Source organism: Bos indicus x Bos taurus, chromosome 6, assembly GCF_003369695.1.
Source record: "Bos indicus x Bos taurus breed Angus x Brahman F1 hybrid chromosome 6, Bos_hybrid_MaternalHap_v2.0, whole genome shotgun sequence".
Taxonomy (NCBI): domain Eukaryota; kingdom Metazoa; phylum Chordata; class Mammalia; order Artiodactyla; family Bovidae; genus Bos; species Bos indicus x Bos taurus.
Genome location: NC_040081.1, coordinates 26,147,552 through 26,169,949, shown reverse-complemented (window position 1 = coordinate 26,169,949; position 22,398 = coordinate 26,147,552). Strand labels below are relative to the sequence as shown.

General features: G+C 43.2%; 1 protein-coding gene, 1 non-coding gene and 1 pseudogene across 2 annotated transcripts in view; 1 reads left to right on the top strand and 2 right to left on the bottom strand.

The window, feature by feature from the left end:
- The window catches only part of TSPAN5 (tetraspanin 5), a 184,284-nt gene extending 168,845 nt beyond the window's left edge, over window positions 1-15,439 (bottom strand). Inside the window, exon 1 of the mRNA XM_027544011.1 lies at window positions 14,939-15,439. Coding sequence (XP_027399812.1) covers window positions 14,939-15,019 — 81 coding nt within the window. The 5' untranslated portion in view covers window positions 15,020-15,439. The remainder of the gene's footprint in view (window positions 1-14,938) is intronic.
- LOC113894857 lies at window positions 12,028-12,138 on the bottom strand. Its single transcript, XR_003511695.1, has one exon. It is a non-coding gene; the product is annotated as a U6 spliceosomal RNA (small nuclear RNA).
- A 3,622-nt stretch (window positions 15,440-19,061) lies between the features above and the next one.
- LOC113894111 lies at window positions 19,062-20,457 on the top strand (annotated as a pseudogene).
- Window positions 20,458-22,398: the final 1,941 nt, after the last annotated feature.

Here is a 22,398-nt window from a genome sequence, read left to right as displayed (position 1 = left end):
GGTCTCAGCTTATAAATGCATGTCTTCCTGCAAATTACTTAAAAGCAGTGTTCCCCAAAGTGAGATTCCCTGGTGACCTCTGGTGACAGAGGAGACAGTTTTAGAATACAGCATTAAACAACCTAGAAGAAGAAAGTCATTTCCTTTTCAACTCTCTCCTAATCCTCTGGTCTAGTCAAGGAGAAAGTCTCCATTTGATGCCAGGATGTTGAGCACTTGGTATACTTGTTAACCTCCACTGTCACAAAGGAAAGTAAGTTGTAACTCAGGCCTGCCAGCAGGCACCGAGAGCTACCTAGACATTAACAAGCCATATAGTTGTCATTGTATGCATCTGAATATTGATATTTTTCAAGTTTCCTTTTTAAATAAATGTATTTAAGGTTTAAAAATGGAGTCAATTTAAAGGAAAAATAGTTTGAAATGGTCTAGATCCTTGCAACTGAAAATGAGATCAGTGAACCAACAGCATCAGCCTCACCTGGGAGCATGTTAATGAACCAGATCTTAGGCCCTTCTCAAGCCCACCGAACCAAAAAATGCATTTTAATCAAGATCCCCATGTGACTTAAAATTTGAGAAACGCTAGGGGTAGCACAAACGTCAGTCTGAAACCATGCAGGCCATTCGTTTGGGATCTGCTACTTTGGCTCATCAGCCATCCTTCAGACACTCAGCCAGCAGAGGGCAGGGGGACCAAGACGAAACTCCAGTGCCTTCCCTGGCAAGTCGCAAATCATCAACGGATGGTGAGGTCAGTGAGCGAATCTAAAGCAGCACTTTGGGGGTGCTATGGGTAACCTAAAATGACTTTAAATATGGGTAACCTAAAATGACTTTAAATATGCTCTTATGAATGGACTTGTGGACACAGCGGCAGAAGGAGAGGGTGGGATGAATTGAGAGAGTACCTCTGACATATCTACACTATCACGTGTAAAACAGTTAGCTAGTGGGAAGCTTCTGTAGAAGGCAGGGAGCTCAGCTTAATGCTCTGTGATGACCTAGAGGGATGGGATGGGGATGGGGTGGAAGGAGGCTCAAGAGGGAGGGGATACATGTATACATATAGCTGAGTCATAGTTGTACAGCAGATACCAACACAACATTGTAAAGCAATTACCCACCAATTTAAAAAAAAATTTAAGTGCTCTTATAATATCCGATCGTGCCACACAGATCATCTTTTTTACTAATGAATAATATAATGAAAATTCTACCTAACCTTCCCTTCATCCCTTCTCTCTTCCTTCAATGGCTGGGGCTTTCTGAAAAATTTCAGCATGGGAATGAGGGCCTACGCTCCTTGCACCTACTGAATTAGCATCCCCTGGCCTTTTCTCCTAGAGTTAAGCCCAGTTAGAGAATTATGCTTGGAAAAAGAAGCTTAGGTCTTTTGCATCAGGTGACACTGCTGCTGCTGCTAAGTCGCTTCAGTCGTGTCCAACTCTGTGCGACCCCATAGATGGCAGCCCACCAGGCTCCCCCGTCCCTGGGATTCTCCAGGCAAGAACACTGGAGTGGGTTGCCATTTCCTTCTCCAGTGCATGAAAGTGAAAAGTGAAAGTGAAGTCGCTTAGTCGTGTCTGACTCTTTGCGACCCCATGGACTGCAGCCCACCAGGCTCCTCCGTCCATGGGATTCTCCAGGCAAGAACACTGGGAGTTCTGACCAAAATCCTACTTCTTCATCAGCAGGAAAGACATCCAGGGGAAATTCTGAATTACCTGTATCGCCAACTCAGTGTTCACCTTCACAACCTGAAAGAATGTGTTGGAAATACAGAGTAAAACAATGACTAAAATATACAGGACTTATGATACTACAAAAGCTAAATACATATGTTTACAGCCATCTAGGTATTTTCAAAACATCCAGATTTAACAGATTTTAGTAAAATGTTTCTATTTCTCCCAGGTGCTAGGCCTAACACCAAGATCCAACAACAGAAACTCAACTTCCCAGTACAAAACACCAACATGAGACAGTCTGGTTTTGCTGAGAAAATGAAGAGTGAATCCAATTGGGTAAAGAAAGATGGGAACATTAATAACAAACAATCAACAGGAATTCATGGTCTGGTATCCATGATAAGACTTACATGCCATTCATTACAATGAAAAGAACACTGTGAACATTTGTTAGATCCTTTTTCCCTTTAGTTATTTTGGGAATGTACTTCTGTAGGCAGAACATTACAGAGAACAAAAAAATATATGTTACAGTGTAAGATTACTGTAACAGTTCTGAAAGAAGTCAAGAAACTCCCACCAAAATGAAATTATAGGCATAGAGGAAAATAAGAGTAATAATTGCTAATACCTATCGATCATTCCAAGCAGTTTATATATACTAACTCCTCTAAATCCTCACAACTATGAGATAGATGCTGGGTCTTAATATTACTACTAAAGATGCCATTTTGCAGATGAGGAGACATAACTGTAAGGTGAGTAAGTAGCCTAAGATCACAAGTCTGGGAATAAAACTGGGTAAAAATTCAGACACATTCAGAATCCAAACTCCTTACCACCAGACTGCTGCCTACCACCAGACCACCAGAATGCCCAACTCAGGGTAAACATTTTATCACTCTCTAATACTGGACCCTAAAAGAATTCTTCTAAAAGGTCAATGACTGTGGAATCTTCACAAGTGAAGGGGCTGGGCTATATTGATAGGACTGTACCTTAAAACAGGAAAACTGAGTTTTGGCATTAAATGCTTCAGAAGTGATTAGAACTACTCACTTGGCAGAATTAAGTTTTAAGGCTGCTTCAGGGAAATATTAACAGTTGGGGGAAATTTTTGTTGGAAGCAAAACATTATACTTTGAGAAATGCTTAAGTCAAGTATTCCTCTTTTATTAGGACGACTTAATTAAATACAAAGCATTAAAATAGCTGGCCTGAATATTTATTAGAGCACCAGCTGTTCCCTCCAGATTTTTAGAAATTCAAGATGAAGTGCCAAGTATAATTTAGAAAAAAAACAAATTCAACAAGTAGAAAGAGCCCTATGTCTTGCAATACTTATCCAAATAGTAAATAGTAGTTGGAAGAGCTATAGAACATTACTATGCCTTTTCAATGAGAAGAGCCAAAATGTTTGGCCAACCACTTCCTAACGCTATTTTGTTACTGAGGTTGGTGATTACATTACTTAAATATTATACCTTATATTTCATAATTAATGATTCTTTATGTACAGACAGATAATACCATAGTGCTAACCACAGAATGTGTATACCACTCTGGGTGTGTTTATGAGTGCTGATAACTATGCTCCAGTTGAACATCTCAGAGAAATCATTCAGATTTTAATTCAAAATTTTATTTCTTTCAGAGACTTACGGACTTAGGGAACGAACTTATGGTTGCTGGGGCTGGGGGCAGGGGGAGAATGAGAGGAAGGGATAGTTAGGGAGTCGGGGATGGGCATGTACACCCAGCTATGTTTAAAATGGATAACCAACAAGGACCTACTGTACAGCATATGGAACTCTGCTCAATGTTTATGGCAGCCTGGATGGGAGGGGAGTTTGGGAGAGAATGGATACATGTATATTACGGCTCAGTCCCTTCTCTGCTCACCCGAAACTTTCACAACATTGTTAACTGGCTATACCCCAACATAAAATAAAAGTTTTTTTTTTTAATTTTATTTCTCTCAAAAGATTTCCACTTTAGGTGCCCAGCCATAATTGAACACCTAATTCTTATTTTTTTGTTTCAAAAGGGAGTAGATAAAAAGGAGTAAGTCAGAAAAAAATGAAAAAACGTGTTATGCACATTGCAACTTTTCTTTCTAAGGAAAACTGGAAGATATCTCCTGTTTGCTTTACTGTCAGCTCTTCATGACAGTGCTGCACACTTAGATACGAGAGAAGAAATGTCCCTGCTTGGCATGTCGGCAGAGGGAAGTCAACAAAACTGCCAAGGAAGAGCACCTTGGACAGGGAGGCAGGTTTGTGGAGAAGAGCAGCGTCTGCTGTCCTGCGTCTGTGGTTAGACCCAGTCCACTGCACTGAAGTCTGCGGGACCACGAAGGCGAAAGAAGAAAACGTCTGCTTCTTCGCTGTTCCTGTCCAACGAATAACTAGCTTCTACCCCTATACGATGCTAATTTTTAGCATAGTAATTGCAGCACAAGAGGTTCTCTCTAGCGGAGATGTTCTCCTTTTGTTTTTAGGGTTTTCAGGTTTAAAAATAAACTGGCATTTTTGGATTAATAAAAAAATTCCGTGAGGGATAAAATAGGCCACATAATTTTTTTTCTCATAAGCGAAGAACACTAGCTGTGTGTGCTGGTGAAGTCAGTCACCCTCTGGTCAGAGCCCTATACCACCTACTCCCAGCTCCCCCAGCAACCCTTCAGAGAGTAATAGCAAGAGATGACACGTCTTGCCAAGAAAAACAAGCTAGAGCTTCTCCACTTCAGCTGGACATCAAAATCACCTGCAGGGATTTTTAAAAATCCCCACTAATACCAGGGCCCCATCCTGGACCTACAGAATCAGATGCCCAGGTGGGAAGACTGAAATTTCCTAACAATTCACTGATTATGGTGCTGTGTCCATAAAGGGGTGAAATATCAACCAACCCTATAGAAAGTGAAAAGTGAAATGTGAGTCACTCAGTCGTGTTCCACTGTGAGACCCCAAGAATTGTAGCCCACCAGGTTCCTCTGTCCAAGGGATTCTCTAAGCAAGAATACTGGAGTGGGTAGCCATTCCTTTCCCTAGGTGATCTTCCTGACCCAGGGATCAAACCTGGATTTCTTACATTGCAGGCAGATTCTTTACCATCTGAGACATCAGAGAAACCCCTAATCAGGGAGAGGGACTTCCAATGCATGAAAATCCGTAAGAGAAAAACCTGTATGAGGAATAACTTTTTCTAAACATGCCTTGACCTTCAAGATTGAAATTTATCTGAAGGCTAGAATGCTGGTTTTCAATTGTGTGTTTAAGCAGTAGACCCCTTTTTCAAGCAAAACTCTTCATGGTATCTCAAAATACCAAACCTACTATCTGAGCTGCTCCAGGAGCAACAAAGGGCAGAAACCCTCCCACTCAGGCCCCATACACCTTAAGGAAGCCTACAGCTGCTAGAAGGAAGTGAAAACCACTGGGCCAGAATAAGACATTTAAATAGGATAAATATATAGTACTAAATCTAAATGCAAATAATTAACTGGAGGGTTAGGGCTTTTGATTAGCACTTAGCCTAGGGAGATGGGTTTAAAAGAAGTTCACTTGAAAAAGAGATGAAGGTTTCATTCCACTAGAAATTCAACTTGAGCCAACAATGTTCTCTGGCTGCCTGGAAAAGCATGTGCAGTTTAGCCTGCGTTAATAACTACTGTTTGTACCGAGAGAATGACCTTTTAGAAAGCACTTTCACGTGTATGGAGAAGGAAATGGCAACCCACTGCAGTATTCTTGCCTAGAGAATCCCATGGACAGAGGAGCCTGGCGGGCTACAGGCTATGGGGTCGCAAAGAGTCGGACACGACTAAGCAGCTAACACTTTGATGTGTATGATCTCATTTAATACTGGATAACAACTCTGTAAGCTATTGGAATTATTTTTGCTGTATTTTAGATGAGCAATGTGGAAGGCCAGGGTTTGATCCCTGGGTCAGGAAGATACTCTGGAGAAGGAAATGGCAACCCACTCCAGTATTCTTGCCTGGAGAATCCCATGGACAGAGGAGCCTGGTGGGCTACAGTCCATGGGGTCACAAAAGTCAAGACACGACTGAGCAACTGACACACTACTTACTTTAGATGAGCAACTGAGGCAATAATGTGTAAAAGTAGCTTACTCAAAGATGAATCCAGGCTCTACCTCCTAACCTAGAACTTAAGGGGGACTTCGAGAATAACAATCCACCATTCTCTGAATGGTAGGAACAGCGTCTGAAAAATATGTGTTCCATTCTGGTTGCTGCATTAATAGGACCACAGGCAGAGAACAATAATCAGAGCAAAGAGCAATCTGGAAATAGTATACGAAGAACACATGAAAAACCTAAGAGCCTCTAAAGATGGAAAGCAGAGGGTTTCGAAATTTGTAAATAATGAAGGTCTATGCAGAGGCAGATAAGTCTTATATCACACAAGAGTAACCCAGGCCCTTCCCCTTCTCCTTCCTGAAAAATTCAGTCTTAAAGCCATGAGAAGGGACAAAGGAAGATAGATAGGCCTTTGTGCAGGAACGGGTATGGAGAGAGATGTGAAAGACCAGAGCCAGGTCTCAGAGAAAGGTGTTCACAGTGGGATGCAGGTTGGAGCACCAACAGGTAAGGAGAGTAACCAGGTAAGGGTCATGGGCAGCAGTGGAAGACTGGCTACAGAAGGGGAGATTTAATCAAATGAGTAAATTGTTAAGAACGATGGGAGCCAGGATTCTCACTGTCAAAGAGGTAGTTACAAATATGGAAAAGAAAAAAACTAAAGTAAGCCCTGTGGTGTCAGACAGGGATTTGAGATACCAGCGTGAACTCATGGTTTTGAAAATATATAGCTGGATATAGAAACACAGATGTAAACCTGTGTTACGTGTGCATATGTGTATACACACATATTCCACAGTCCTGTCCATTAAAAGGGCCCAGAGGTGGTGATAGCCTCCAAGCAATGAGCATACTTAGCCACCAGATATTGGTTTCTACATATCATTCTCTAGGCAAAGGAACTAGGGCTCCTTGGAGAAATAACTGATACAAAACATGACACTAGTAAATTACAAAATGAGCTTGGAAGATCTTTTTCTGAAAGAAAGCAAAGATGCGTTCAAAGAATGATGGGAGTTAAAGGGCATAAAGACACTGCCACTGACCGCCAAGCCTGGGACCAATGGGAACATTAAAGTAAGTAATGAGAGTAACAGTTTAATTAAAACATACTGGAGACAAAGAGACCAAAAGTTCTCACTGATGTTAATTAATTAATTGAAATTTTGATGAGGAATGGGCTATTTACATAATTTCACAATAACTTGCCACCAAAAGGGAAAAAAGTCACTTTATGATGGAGAAAGAGCAGGCAACACTTCAGTCAAGTGACCATCATCAGTAATGGAACAAACAGAAACAGAAATCAGTGCCCCTTGATGGATGCAATGAGAGGAACTCAGTAATTATCCTGCCAGAGATGGACAGCCTGAATCTAACAATGAGAAAATGGCAGGCCAACCCCAATTAAGGGACATTGTACAAAATAGCTAATTTAAAATCTTCGAAAGTGTCAAAAATCTGACCAGTGAAAGATTGAAAAAGACTAAAAGACCCAACTATATACAATGTGTCTTCTGAACTGAATTCTTCTGCTTTAGAAGACAAGATTGAAATAACTGAGAAACTTGAATGAGGTTTAAGATTTAGATGGTGGTAATGTATCAGTGGTAAATTCCTGGCTTTGATGACTGCACTGTGATTATCTTGGAGAACATCCTAGTTTCAGGAAATATACACTGAAGTATTGGTGTGTTTGATAGCCATTTGCCGGCAACTTTTTCTCAAATGATTCAGGATAAAAACAGATAGTACCACTTGCAATTTCTCTGCAGGTGTGAGACTGTTTCAAAATAAAAATTTAACAACAGTAAATTAGGAAAATGGACACTCCAGGGGGAATGATTCCATCTAGTTTGCAGGAAAGATGAAACTCTCAAATGATTAAAGTGGTCCCAAAGAAATCCATCCTAAGGAGGGTTGGCCAGATGTTACAGGGAAAATGCCTCCCTGAATAGTAAGTGAGAGGAGAGGAAGTCTATGTACTCTCCAATGATTTCGTAATTCATTCACTCAACAAACATTTATTAAACACCTACTGTGTTTCAGACAATATGCTAGACACTGAACTTATGAAAATAACTGAGAGTCCCTGCAATTGAAGCCTTTATAGTCTAATGAAGGATGATGATTTGGAAGTCTGAAGGTACCATTTTAAGATAGTCATCAGCATTACATATGGAAAGAAGCATGTGACTCAGGAACACTGTCTTTAATATTCCATTTTTCATTTATGAATTATCAACAGACTATACAATAGTTTATTATTCTATCATACTCTTTAACAACATTTTCATCCTAACTTTTCTGTGCTTGTGGGTGGTGTTAATTGAGGCATATGCAAAAACCTTATCACTTTTCAATTATGAACAGATGTAAATGATTTACTTGATGTTTTATTTTAGAGTAACAACCATCTTCTAAAATAAGTTTAAAGTAAGAAGCTAGGGCTATAGTTATTGCTAGAGACTTAACACTTTAAAAGTGGACCCTGATGTGGTCACCACCTCAAAAGTCACTCCACGTCTCTGTTCTTCAATTTCTACATCTGTCACAAACATGTCATAATGTGCTTGTACGATGCTTTGAAATGTTTAGAAGAAAGACACCATAATTATAAAGCTCTGTTAAAATACAGGTTGCTTTCACGTTTGGCCAGAGACTAACTACTACTGTGGATGTATTAAGACAGAGTGATCTATCTAAATGAGCTCACCTTGGCAATTTTATGTTGGGTGAGACATTAGTTGGTTTTCCAACTCTTCCCCTTGGCTTCATTTCAACCTTCCAGGCATATCATCAAGCGAGAATGCTTTGCTGCCTTCTCACTGACCCAAGAGTGAGAGGCCAGACCAAGCAAGTCAGTAGTCAATTACTTCCCCCCCTGAAGTCTGCACACCCTTCTTACACTTTTCCCATTTGACACTTTCATAACCATATTTAGCTTTCTTCCTACCATCTCCCTGTAATTCAAAAGGCAATTTAGACTCCCATATGGTTGCCATCGAAGCTAACAGATGTCTAGCAAATTAAAACAAAAATTATGACTTATAAACTGCTGATGTATCATCATTCCAGAACATCTTACAATTTACAGTGAATCATAAGATAAGGCTTCCAACTTGATGCCCCCCACAAGGTTCTCTAAATCTCTCTTCTCTGGGAATTGAAGCCCTGTGGAAACAAATTAGATGCGACATTCTGCCATCAAACCTGGGTAAACCTACACTTAAAGATACAATGTAATATTTGCAAGCACATCAAGGAGAAATTTGGCCTCAAGGATCCATGGCTTTCTAATCTTTGTACAGCAAAGAGAAGAAAAATGACTTGGCTCTCCTAAGTCATTTAAGGCTTCCACTGATCCACAGTGCTCTTTTCAAATAAGTGATGAATAAATCTGTTGAATCTATTCACCTCATCTCCTTGGTAGATATCAAGAGGAGCATCATTACCTGGTAGTAATGACAAACTTCCAGGCTAAGGTATTCTAGAAGTTCTATAGCCAGGATGGAAACAGTATGAAATCTGGAGACAATGACACAGGCCATATCTACCATTTGTTAAATATTGAGACAGTGTGCTCGGTAATATCTTATCCGATTGCATCCTCAAATCTACAACTCTACTGGATAATGTTGTGCTTAGTCACTCAGTCATGACCGATTCTTTGCGACCCCATGGACTGTAGTCTGCCAGGCTCCTCTGTCCATGGGGATTCTCCTGACAAGAATACTGGAGTGGGTTGCCATGCCCTCCAACAGGGATCTTCCCAACCCAGGGATCGAACTCAGGTCTCCTGCATCGCAGGCAGATTCTTTACCATCTGAGCCACCAGTGAAGCCCATTGCGTAATGTTACCTTTCCTTTAGAAACAAAAATGGCTCAGTGGTAAAGAATTCGCCAGCTAATGAGGGACATGCAAGCTCGATCCCTGGGCCAGGAAGACTCCCTAGAGAAGGAAATGGCAAACCACTCCACTATTCTTGCCTGGGAAATCCCATGGACAGAGGACCCTGACAGACTACAGTCCATGGGGTCACAAAACAGTCAGACACAGCTCAGCGACTAAACAAGGCTCAAGATTGTATTTCCCAAAGATGGCCACAACCCACACAACCTTGACACTCGTCCGACAAAAGAGGAATTTGTCTCTTCACCTGCTCGAAACTGAGCAGGCTGCATGCATGCTTTAATCAGAGGAACAGATGAAAGTGACACTGGACCAGTTCAAGGAGTAGTCCACTGGCTGGACGCTGCTTCTTCCAGTCTTAGAGAAAGGAAGAAAACACGTTGAGGTGCTCTAGCCAACAACACTGGCTGAGCTCTCAGCTGCATCAACTGAGATGATGAGAGCCCAGTCATGGGGGGGTGTTCCATCTTGGGTATCCCACCCCAGCGAGCCTTCAGTTAACTCCAGCCAGCTCCATCTCACTGCAACTGAAATGGACGGTTCCAAGTGCAAACTGCCCAGCAGAGCCTGGTCAAATCCCAGAACTGTCAGATATAATCAAGTTCTATCTTAAGCCACTAAGTTTTGAGGTTGTGTGTTAGATAGCAATAGATAACCAGAATACTGATATCAATTTGCTTGCCTAGTAACAGTTTTTAAGTATTAGAGTCAGAACCTAAAAAGGTCCAGAACAAAATATCTATTCATGCTGGGTGATGGGGTGTGGAGGTTCATTACCCAAAAGCTTTCTCTTCCCTCCCCTACCCCAGAGCAGTCCCAGGTTTTCCAAGAAATGCCCTAGTATGGCGACACCCTCCATAACACCAATTCCCTTCTGGCTTGAGTTCTTCCAATATAAAATAGGGTGAATAAGATTCCCCCACCACCTTGTGATAACTAATGAGAAAGGAATCTGTGCAAGATGTTGACTTTGTTACTCAGAATGCCATTATAAGCATTCTATAAAAGGATCCAGATTTTACACACGAAACTCTAACTCCAATAGTAAAAAATATATTTAATGACTCACAAGACTATATTTGAGATTCACAGTGGGGACACAAAAGTATGCATATGACACCAATAAGTGAATAAGCCAAGAAGAAATTAGGGAAAGATTTTTTCAAATGAAAGAATCCTTGAGGGGAAAATAAATAAATTAATAAAAGTTGATTTCAGACAAATCTCAGTGAGAGAAAGTCTATAATTTAATATGTCCCAATATATGCTATTTTCATTATATTTTTCCCCAGCATATTAGAGCTCAAAAGACCCATTCTTTTTTTCAGAACTAGAAAGAAACTTACAACTTGACTAACTCATCGTTTTTTGTTTTATAAATTGGAGTATAGTTACTTTACAATCAGCTATATCTATATATATATATATATATCCCCTTTTTGGGGGGATTTTCTTCCCATTCAGGTCACCACAGAGCAATGAATAGAGTGCTCTGTGCAATACAGTAGGTTCTTATTGGTTATTATTTTATACATAGCAGTGCAGATGTCAATCCCAATCTCCCAATCTATCCCTCCTTGGTATCCGTATGTTCTCTCTCTATATCTGTGTCTCTATTTCTGCTTTGCAAATAAGTTCATCTATACCATCTTTCTCAGAGAAGGCAATGGCACCCCACTCCAGTTCTCTTGCCTGGCAAATCCCATGGACGGAGGAGCCTGGTGGGCTGCAGTCCATGGGGTCACTAAGAGTCGGACACGACTGAGAAACTTCACTTTCACTTTTCACTTTCATGCATTGGAGAAGGAAATGGCAACCCACTCCAGTGTTCTTGCCTGGAGAATCCCAGGGACGGGGGAGCCTGGTGGGCTGCCGTCTCTGGGGTCGCACAGAGTCGGACACAACTGAAGCGACTTAGCAGCAGTAGCAGCATACCATCTTTCTAGATTCCACATATATGCATTAATATACAATATCTGTTTTTGTCTTTCTGAATTATTCACTCTCTCTGACCGTCTCTGTGTCGATCCACATCTCTGCAAATGGTACAATTTCATTCCTTTTTATGGCTGAGTAATAATACTCCATTGCATATGTGTACCACATCTTCTTTAGCCATTCCTCTGTTGATGGACATTTAGGTTGCTTCCATGTCCTGACTATTGGATATAATGCTGCAAGAGACATGGAGCAAATATATCTTTTCAAATTATGGTTTTCTCAAGGTATATGCCCAGGAGTGGGATTGCTGGGTCATACGGTTGTTCTATTTTAGTTTGTTAAGTAACCTCCATACTGTTCTCCATAGTGGCTGTAAATATATGGAGCGCCTCATGAATTTGCATGTCATCCTTGTGCAGGAGCCGTTCTCTGTAACCTTCTCTGTACTGTTCCAATTTTATTATATGTGCTGTCGGAGTGAGCACTAACTCTTCATTTTAACAGTTAAGAAGCTGAGGCCAGGGCAGTTAACTGAGTAGTGAAAAGTCAAACTGCTCATTACTAAGAGAACTAAACGCTTAGTGCTAGGGCTACCAAATTCTCAGTTTTTATTTTACCAGAACTTTATCTCAAAATGTCTACAATGTTTTAATTTTTTTTTCTAGAGTTTTGGTGTGGAAAATTAGGAAACCATGTTCTCTGTAATCAATGTCTTCATCATAACTGTGTAAGAGCCGCCCCAGTCTGCTGAATCCAGCAGTCACGATTAGGACGGCAACTGTAGAGAGCAGAGGTGTGAAACTTTACAGAATCAGGCCACCAGTCCCAACTCTTCAGTCACTAACATCTTAGTCTAAATTACTGTCATCAAATATCATGGCTACCTCATCACTCTAGAGACCGGGGTAATGCAAACTCAGAGATTCCATAATTCCCAAATAATTCCCCAAATTATGAGGTAACCTTGAAGCAGACAGCAGGATAGCAAAAGTATGAGGGGGTATATGAGTGGAAGGCTTTAGGTGCAGTGAGGAGGGACAAGGTGTGTAGACAAACAGCAGAGTCAGAGAAGGGTCCTTGTAACAGAGGTATCTACATAACAGTTCTGCCTGGGACAGATGCTTTAGTTCCACAGCGCTGTGTCTCTTTTCAGGCTTCCCATAAAACTCCTCCCAAGAGATGAAGACCTTCAAAATCAGACACAATGTGACTTTCTTTTGGAACTCTCCATGCAAGCACTCTGCAATTCTTTGCAGCTCTCTACAATTCCAGAGGTTTTGCTACAACCTAAGCCACAGAAAACACTAAATGTGCCTCTGTACACACTACAAAATTGCACCAAACTGTCAGGGAAACAGGCCCAGATCCCTTTATTTCTTTTCCACCTCCTGCTATGAAACCGCAGAGAAAGCCCCTGGGTGCTTTTTGTTGCCTGGTAGCTGAAATGTTCAGATTTTGGAAGTGTTCAAGTAAAATCAAGAGGCTTGAACTCACCACCCCAAGAAGATCCAGTCCCAATTCGGTAGTCCCTGACTCTCAAAGTCATGAAAGTTTCAAGTTCAGATAAAATCAAAACGCCTCACCCAGGAATGTGACTTTTAAATATGTCCAACAAGGGTTGAAAAAAAGGAAGCAAGGAAAGAAAATAATTTCTTCTTCCCACATTTGTAGCAGTGTTTGACTATGTGGAGGGAGGGGGGTGACTGCTAACAGGAATCATGTTCAACCTCTGGCAAAAAGTGGCTTGCGAATGACTGGATCTGATATTTATTCATGTGTCGCCACCCCATTATCAGTCCTGAGGCCAGATGACATGCTGACACAGAGAGTGGTCTCCAATCACTCTCATTCCCTTTTGCAAAACATGCAAGAGCAATGCAAGACACTCCTGGAGAAAACAGAGAATAAAAATAAAATAGCCTAGTAAATGCGTGGTGGGAAGAAAACAATATAAAGAGCTGTATTGACAACTCTTCTCATCAATGTATATGTTCAAACAAATGGCCAAAACTAAAGGGGAATCAATATAAATACACCCCATGTTCAGACTGCTGTGGATTATCATTGATCCCACCACCACCACTGGATTATTGCTGACCTCACACTGAATCCACACTAAACAGCAACTTGAAGAACACCCCCCCCCTCCACCCCAACCAGCCACCATCTTTACTTTCCATGGGGGGAATAGTGGGGGCCAAGGGAGTGCCCGATAAGGAAGAGGATGGAATGGGATGGGATGGAGAAGAAAAAGAACAAGGTCTTTGAAGCAACGTTTCCCCTTGTCCTAGTGAACTCTTTGTCTGGTTGCTGAACATGTTTGTGAAATCAAAGATGAGAATCCAAATAAAACAAAAGAGTAGGCATCCCAGCCTAATTACAATAGGTGCCCAGCATATTGTGGTGCCAGCGGAGCATGGATGAACCTTTCATTCAAGCATTTGCTCTCCCGGTATCCCCACAAAACATGTCTCGTACGCCTTCTCCTCTGCATCTCTCCAAGGTTTCCCCCAAAACGGCCCGCTCTATGTGTCACTCCTCAGAAAAGCAGGTCGTGAGGTGCGAACACACTGAAACATATGTTGATGGTGACTTGTTATTATCCTGACAATAATACAGACAGAGAAATAAACACCTCCGCCCCGCACACCCACTGGTCAGTCCATTATGCAAAAGGAGCGCTTTCCCGATGAAGACGAAGAGAAGAGCGTGCAGGAAGCGATATTTACGTGCACATTACAGAACCATATACTGCCGCATCTGCATCCTACACAAAGCCCGAGATGGTGCAAGAAGATACACGCTGAGCATGGCACAGACTGGCCGCGGCAACACGGAGCCAAGCCCTCGTCCAATCAGATCCCCGTCAGAGGTGGACCTCAGGGTCGACTCTGCCCGATTAGCCTTCCCTATTATGACACCACGCTCTGCCCAACATCCATACTCCACCGGGAGCAAATCTCATTCGAGTGGTTGCTCATTTCTCCAACTGCCGAACCCTTTCTTTCATCTGCATCTACGTTATTCGTCCCTTAAAAAGCAATCTCAAGGCCTGGGTGCCCTCTTTCCGGCTCCGTTTTTCTTTTTTACCTTTTCGCGTTCCTAGAAAGGATTAAATGTTTATTTCTCCAACGCGCAGGCTGAAAGGGCGGAAGGCAAACGCCTCTGCGAGCTCCGACAAGCGCCCGAGGGGCTGCGAAAAGTAAAGGCTGAGAGCAACGTGCGCGAAATCATCGCGAATCGATCAGCCACAATAGTTGAAATCCCAGAAGCGCTCCAACTTACCCAAAATATGACATTGAAGCCAAATATGAAATACTTGATGCAACAACTGACTTCAGGACCCTTGTAATGCTTCCCGGACATCCTCTGGGTTCATGAAGACACTTGCCCCGGCAGCCCGAGTTTGGAGCCCCGGAGCACCGTTGCTCGGAGCAGCCGGCGGGAAGCTGGGGATCGGGGACGCCGCTCGGAGCCGCGGCGCGGCGGCCAACCAGGGCTGAGCAGCGCAGGGACCGAGCAGCGGAGAGTGGCTCCCGCACCTCCAGCCCTTGGCGCGCGCCGAGGCCGCCGGAGCCGGGGTGGCCGCGAGCGGGCAGGGAAGCACGCTGCAAGCCCCGAGCTTCGCTGAGGCTGGCCCCCAGCACAAGGCGAGCTCCCAAGCCCGTCCGCCGGACGTTGGTCAGCCTCCGGGTTTCGGGCAAACGCGACCGCCGCGGATGCTGGTGGAGACGCTACTCGCCCGCCTGCCCGCCTGCCCGCTCGCGCGCTCCCTCCCACCCCCTCGCTCCGCCCGCCGATCGCTCCGCCCGCCCGGCAGGCTGCTCCTTCGCCCGCGCCGCCCTCAGCTCCGCCCGCCTCCGGCCGCCCGAGCCTCCGTGAGGTGCGCGCGCGCACGGGCTCGGGTGCTCCCGGGCGGCGGGAGGCACAACGTAGCCGCGCCGCCCCCTTCTTCCAGCGCTCTCCGCTCCTCCCGCTCGCTTCATCCCCGCCCCTTCTCAGGCCATCCAGGAGCGCCGCGGACCCCCGAGCACTGCGGGTAGGTAGGGAGGATGGCAGGCCGAAGGGAGGTGTAAGGATGCCCGGAGAGCGCGCCTATTGGGAGCAGCCTTGGAGGAGTGACTGGGGTTGATGGTCCCCCTCTGCCACCGGCCCAGCAGACAGCTTCTGGAGGGACCAGGGGGAAAGGATCGCTTCGGGGTGAGAGGGCTGGTTGAGTTGGGATCCTCAGGACGAATCATTCCCCCTGCGCCCCACTGCAGGACGAGCATCCTGGGTGTAGCCTCACTCACACCCCCTGCTCCACCACCTGGTTTTGTAGCAAGAAAAGACGCGGGGCTACTGAGGCGGAGAGGAAAGAGGTCATAGACTTTGCTGGGAGCAAAGGGGAAGGATAAGGTGTTAGGGAAGGCGGGGAAGAGACGGGAAATGGGAGCGAATCCGGAGGATTGCATAGGAAAGTCCCCTGAATTCCCCTGAATGTGGCTCCAACTCAGCCTCCCCACCTGCGAGAGAGAGAGGCTTATCCTGGAGACGGGGACGAGGTAGGACAGATGGCCCAAAGGAATCCGACGCACGACAGGATCCTTGCCCTAGGGCCTGTCGCCGACAGAAATCCGGACTGCAGATGCCCCCACAAGACAGAATAGTGCCGAAGGAACCTGACCGGTCCTCACTCTAAGCAGGAATCCTGGAGTTCTAGGACGGTCTTCTGGGGAGTCTGATTGGGTTTACAGATCATGAACTATTAAGCTTTTGACCTCTGAGGAAGGAGAGAACGAAGCTGGAAATTATTTTGGAGCCCTGCCTAAGCATGTGTAACTGCCTTCCTCCTGGGACACTGTCATAGGTGCTGGCAAGCAGGTATCAGTATTTCACGAAAAAAGAATGAAGAACTGCTCAGAACTGTGTGTAAACATCTGTGGGTGTTTTTTTAAGGCTTGAAAAAGCTGCAAAGAGATGAGATCAGGGAAACTTTCCAGCCCCATGCCAGTGAAACCCGGTACTGGGCACAGAAATCTGCATGCTTCCTAAGCTCCCAAGTGATCCTTCAATAGGCTTGATAACATTTGGCATAGGATTTCCCTAGTTAACCACCCCCTCACTTTTCTCAAAACCTAGCTAGCTAGTTGACAGCCTACATGGAGGAGCAGGAAGTTACTTTTTCTTGCAATAAACCACACTTAAACAGGCTTAGCCTTGAGAGGGATTGGGGCTATACTGAGGTCACAGGTAGGAGCCAGGGTCCCCACAAAGGTGGAAGAACCTGAAGATCGTAGAATTATGACACTGGTAACAGTGACTTCAGCCCTTTGGATGAAATAACCCTCTCTACCTCAAAAGTGTCCTTTACCCACCCAAAGCACACAGCAGACTACCACCAATCTGGTGGGCTTCAAAGGTAAAGTCTGCTCTTAGTAGCCAATTCCCCACTAACAGGAAGGTGCTGCCACACTTTACATAAGCTGTTGGTGCTATATTGTATTTCTTTGTATATGTAAGTAAAGCAGTTACTGCAGATTCCTGGGTAAGTCAGAGGAAATGTCTATCTTAAGGTGATATGACACAACTCAGAAAAGTACTAGAAATTAGATCCAGCTGATGACTGAGTTGATCCTAAGCAGGAATTGTCTTTGAAATAAAACCCAGCAGAGAAGCAGAAGTTCAGATAACTCTGGTAATTTGGGGCAGGGGGACTAGCTGAATTCTCATTTCACATGTCAAAGCCAAGTTCAAGGAGGATTTATGAGTTAAATATATTTTGTAAAGCAAACCAAAAAATAGAATTGTTGTTCAGTCACTAAGGCATGTCCAACTCTTTGTGATCCCAGGGACTGCAGCATGCCAGGCTTCCCTGTGCTTCATTATCTCCCAGAATTTGCTCAGATTCATATTCATTGAGTCTGTGATGCTACCTAACCATTCATCCTCTGCCACCTCTTCTCCTTTTGCCTTCAATCTTTCCCAGCATCAGTGTGTTTTCCCATGAAAATAGAATACTATTTGTTAAACCTCTGGCCAGAAGTATTTCTCAACTTAGAAGCAATAAAAGGAAATAATCAATGGAGATGACTGGGTAATAGTTTAAAACTTCTATGTGTCAAACATTGTCTTAAACAAGAACATAGAGGACTTCTCTGGTGGTCCAGTGGCTAAGAATTTGCCTTGCAATGCAAGGGAGGCTGGTTCGATCCCTGATCAGGCAACTAAGATCCTGCATGCGACAGGGCAACCCAAGTGCAATAATTACTGAGCCTAGATCCCACATGATACTACAAAGATGTTGCATGCCACGACTAAGACCCAACACAGTCAAATAGATCAATATTACATAGAAACCTAAACTGAAAAATGGTGACAGCAAATATAAAGAAAAAAGTATGAATATCTTAGCAGGGCTCATACAGTAAAATAAAATACAAAATCTCAGTGATTGAATAAAAGCAGAAAACAGATCACATACAAAGACATCAAATAGTAATAAATATGGTGAAAATTAACTTTACAGTAATTAAAGAAATAGATGTTAACTCAGTGGTAAAGATATAGAGATAACAAGCAATGGTTTGCTCATACATTGCTGGTGTCATTCTAAACTGATTCCATCCATTTGGAAAGCATTTTGGTTATATGTCGTAGGTCAGGATGCTCCTACATTTTGATTCAGCAGTCCCATTTCTGGGAATCTAGACAACAAAATACTCCAAAATATGAGAAAATTTCTGTGCCACAAGTTGTACATCACAGCAGTGTTGAAAACTTGGTGACAACTTAAAGATGCTGGAATAGGGGCTATACCCAGCTCCCTGTGCTCGGGACCATGGCGTTGCTTCGTGTTTCTCTTCTTTGCACACATCCTTCCTGATCTCTCCCTAAGCATGCTCCTTGCCCTGTGTCTGTGAGCTGAGCCCTCTTCCTTATCCTCAACACTTTCAATCAGCATTTTCCAGGCTCCCTCTTTCATCTCAGCACCTCCTACATTCTCCCAATTTGGCACTTGGAGACTACCTGTAATTACTTGTTTACCTGCCTGTCTCCTGTACTCTGCTGTGCCCTCCTTCAAGGGTGTGGTCCATCTCCTTTTAATCTGAGAATTACTAGCGCCCTGCCAGTGTTTCAGGTGCTTGATAAATATTTATTTTAAAAACGGGTGAGTCATTTACTCAAATCTTTTACAGACATTAAGGATGATGATTATAGAGTATATGGTAACATGTGACTGTATTATAATGTTCAATTTTATTTTTGTGGAAATATCTCAAAGTAATAGGAAAGTTAAATGAAACAAGCAAGATGCACAATGGTATACAGTGTAGGTTGCCATTTTTTAAAAATAATAGCTTTTTTAGCGCCATCTGCTCGAAGCCCCACCTCCTGCTTCTCCCGCCGCTGCCCTGAGTCACTGCCTGCGCAGCTGGGGCCGCTGGGCTCCCCGCGCTCGCCACCGATATTTGGCATTTGTACAACATGGCAGACATCGACAACAAAGAACAGTCTGAACTTGATCAAGATTTGGATGATGTTGAAGAAGTAGAAGAAGAAGAAACTGGTGAAGAAACAAAAATCAAAGCGCGTCAGCTGACTGTTCAGATGATGCAAAATCCTCAGATTCTTGCAGCCCTTCAAGAAAGACTTGATGGTCTGGTAGAAACACCAACAGGATACATTGAAAGCTTGCTTAGGGTAGTTAAAAGACGAGTGAATGCTCTCAAAAACCTTCAAGTTAAATGTGCACAGATAGAAGCCAAATTCTATGAGGAAGTTCATGATCTTGGAAGAAAGTATGCTGTTCTTTATCAGCCTCTGTTTGATAAGCGATTTGAGATCGTTAATGCCATTTATGAACCTACAGAAGAAGAGTGTGAATGGAAACCAGATGAGGAAGATGAAATTTCAGAGGAGCTAAAAGAAAAGGCCAAGATTGAAGATGAGAAAAAGGATGAAGAAAAAGAAGATCCCAAGGGACTTCCTGAGTTTTGGTTGACCATTTTTAAGAATGTTGACTTGCTCAGTGATATGGTTCAGGAACATGTGAGCCTATTCTGAAGCACTTGAAAGATATTAAAGTGAAGTTCTCAGATGCTGGTCAACCTATGAGTTTTGTCTTAGAATTTCACTTTGAACCCAATGAATATTTCACAAATGAAGTGTTGACAAAGACATATAGGATGAGGTCAGAACCAGATGATTCTGATCCCTTTTCTTTTGATGGACCAGAAATTATGGGTTGTACAGGGTGCCAGATAGATTGGAAAAAAGGGAAGAATGTCACTTTGAAAACGATTAAGAAGAAGCAGAAACACAAGGGACGTGGGACAGTTCGTACTGTGACCAAAACAGTTTCTAATGACTCTTTCTTTAATTTTTTTGCCCCTCCTGAAGTTCCTGAGAGTGGAGATCTGGATGATGATTCTGAAGCTATCCTCGCTGCAGACTTTGAAATTGGTCACTTTTTATGTGAGCGTATAATCCCAAGATCAGTGTTATACTTTACTGGAGAAGCTATTGAAGATGATGACGATGATTATGATGAAGAAGGTGAAGAAGCAGATGGGGAAGGGGAAGAAGAAGGAGATGAGGAAAATGATCCAGACTATGACCCAAAGAAGGATCAAAACCCAGCAGAGTGCAAGCAACAGTGAAGCAGGATGTATGAGGCCTGAGGATAACCTGCACTAATCTACCTTCTGCTTCCATGGAAAGGATGAATTTACATCATTTGACAAGCCTATTTCAAGTTTTTTGTTGTTTGTTTGTTTGCTCATTTTTGTTTTTGCATCCTAAAATAAAAATGTCATATAATTAAAAAAATAATAATAATAATAATAAATTGTGTTGACAAAGAAGAATGGAAAATTTATATATGCACACTTTCCTTTGTTAATGAGTAGGCTATGTGTGAAAAAAATTTAGGTGTTAATTCTTTCGAAATGATAATAGTTGTTAGACTATGGGATTGTGGGTGACTGTGTTTTCGTGTTTCTGGTTTCTATTTAATATGGTTATATCGCTTTTACAATGACAAAGATAAAATTATAAGTAAAGACAAACAAATAAATTAGTAATCATTATATTTATTTCAGCACTACCTTTCATGACTTAATAAATTCCAGCCTATTTTAAGGGGAAAAACAATGAGAGTAATTTTCTCCCCTGAGACTCCCCTACAGCCATCTCCTTTATAATTCTGAGGTTGAAAAAAAATGGTTAATAAGTTTAATTACTGAAAAGATAATTAATCTTTCAATGGCAGTACGAATAGGTAAAGCATGTTTTTCTAATAGTCGCCTAACTAAGCAGCAAGATATGACAATAGCTTTTTAACCTAAGACACCAGATTTAATGAGCTTGTCTATCTGTCTATTTCGCTCTCCCCACCACCTTTCTGCCTCCCTCCTTTCTGTCTTTCACTGTCTGTTTCTCTGCTCCTCTAGTCCTATATTTTTCTTTTCCTTCTCTGTGGCCAGCACCAAGGTCCCCCGCTCTTTTCATGTCTGTATGCTTGGGGAAATGAGCCCCGGCCCAGCTCCACTGGGTGAACCTTGACCTTCTGAGCCACACCTGGCTCTGACCAGTGTTTGGTTCAGAAATGGGCATGAGACACACTTCTGGTCAATGAGGAGAATCTGCTGGGTGTTTCCTCACATCTAAGAGAAGTTTTCTTTTTGGCCTTGGATGTAATTGCATTTGACAATAATAAAGACCATACCAAGCTGGGCAGAATAAGAAAGTGAAAAGAACTTGGGCTTCTTGCCGCTGTTGCCTCGCTGACTTAACCTGTCAGGACTTCCTGTCACAGGAGAGAACTTGCTGGGGAAGGCACTGTAAGAAAGGTTTTCAGTTTCATGCAGCTCAGAGAATTCTGTTTTATTAAGCGCTCTCCTCTGGTATTTCCTCCCGACCCCTTTGATTTTCTCTTCTTGAATAGCCATCAGTTTTCCACGGTTCTCTCAGTACCACTGTTCCCCTCTCCTCTCTTCTATTCCCCAACCATTCCTGTCTCTCTTCAGCAGTTACAGGGGGAACCTTTAGCACAGTCTGCCCAACTCACACCCACCCCTTTCTCTCACTTTCTCAACCGCAAAGTGCTTCCCCACCTCTGCCTCATTTGTACCTTAGGGCTGACAGGCCTGGGTTGATCCAGGCTGGGCCAGCCCCTGAGTGTGTCCCTCTTATGTTGGGATTCATTAACAAAGGAATCCCTGCATAGTTGAAAGGGAGGTGAGGCTTTTTTAGGAGAGCTGGAGGGGCTTGTGTGTCCAGGAGGAAGCCAAGACTCTCACTCTCTGCAGAAAGAGGAAGGAAGCACAGACATCAAGAGAAACAGGGGCAGAGACTCTTAACAACAGGGGCCGCGAACACAGTGGTGTGTTTTGTGCTCTGAAAAGCTTCCGGCTCTGCTTAAAGGCTTTCTATTTCTGGGTTTCTTCAGGAGAACTCGATCCTTGAGGTTTCAGAAGTTTTTAGACAGAATTCTTCCATTGCACTCCACTGTGGCTTTAGCTGCTTCAAAGTGGGCATCTTGTATTTGCAAATCAAAAAACCTTGATTAGGGCTTCCCAGCTGGTCTAGCGGCTGGGAATCAATCCCTGCTCCAGGAAGATTCTACGTGCCACAGGGCAGCTGGGCCTATATGCCACAAGTACTGAGCCCAACCACCCTAGAAACAGAGGAAGCCACTTCAGTGAGAAGCTCGGGTACCACAACAAAGAGTGACCCCCTGCTCGCTGCAATTAGAGAGACCA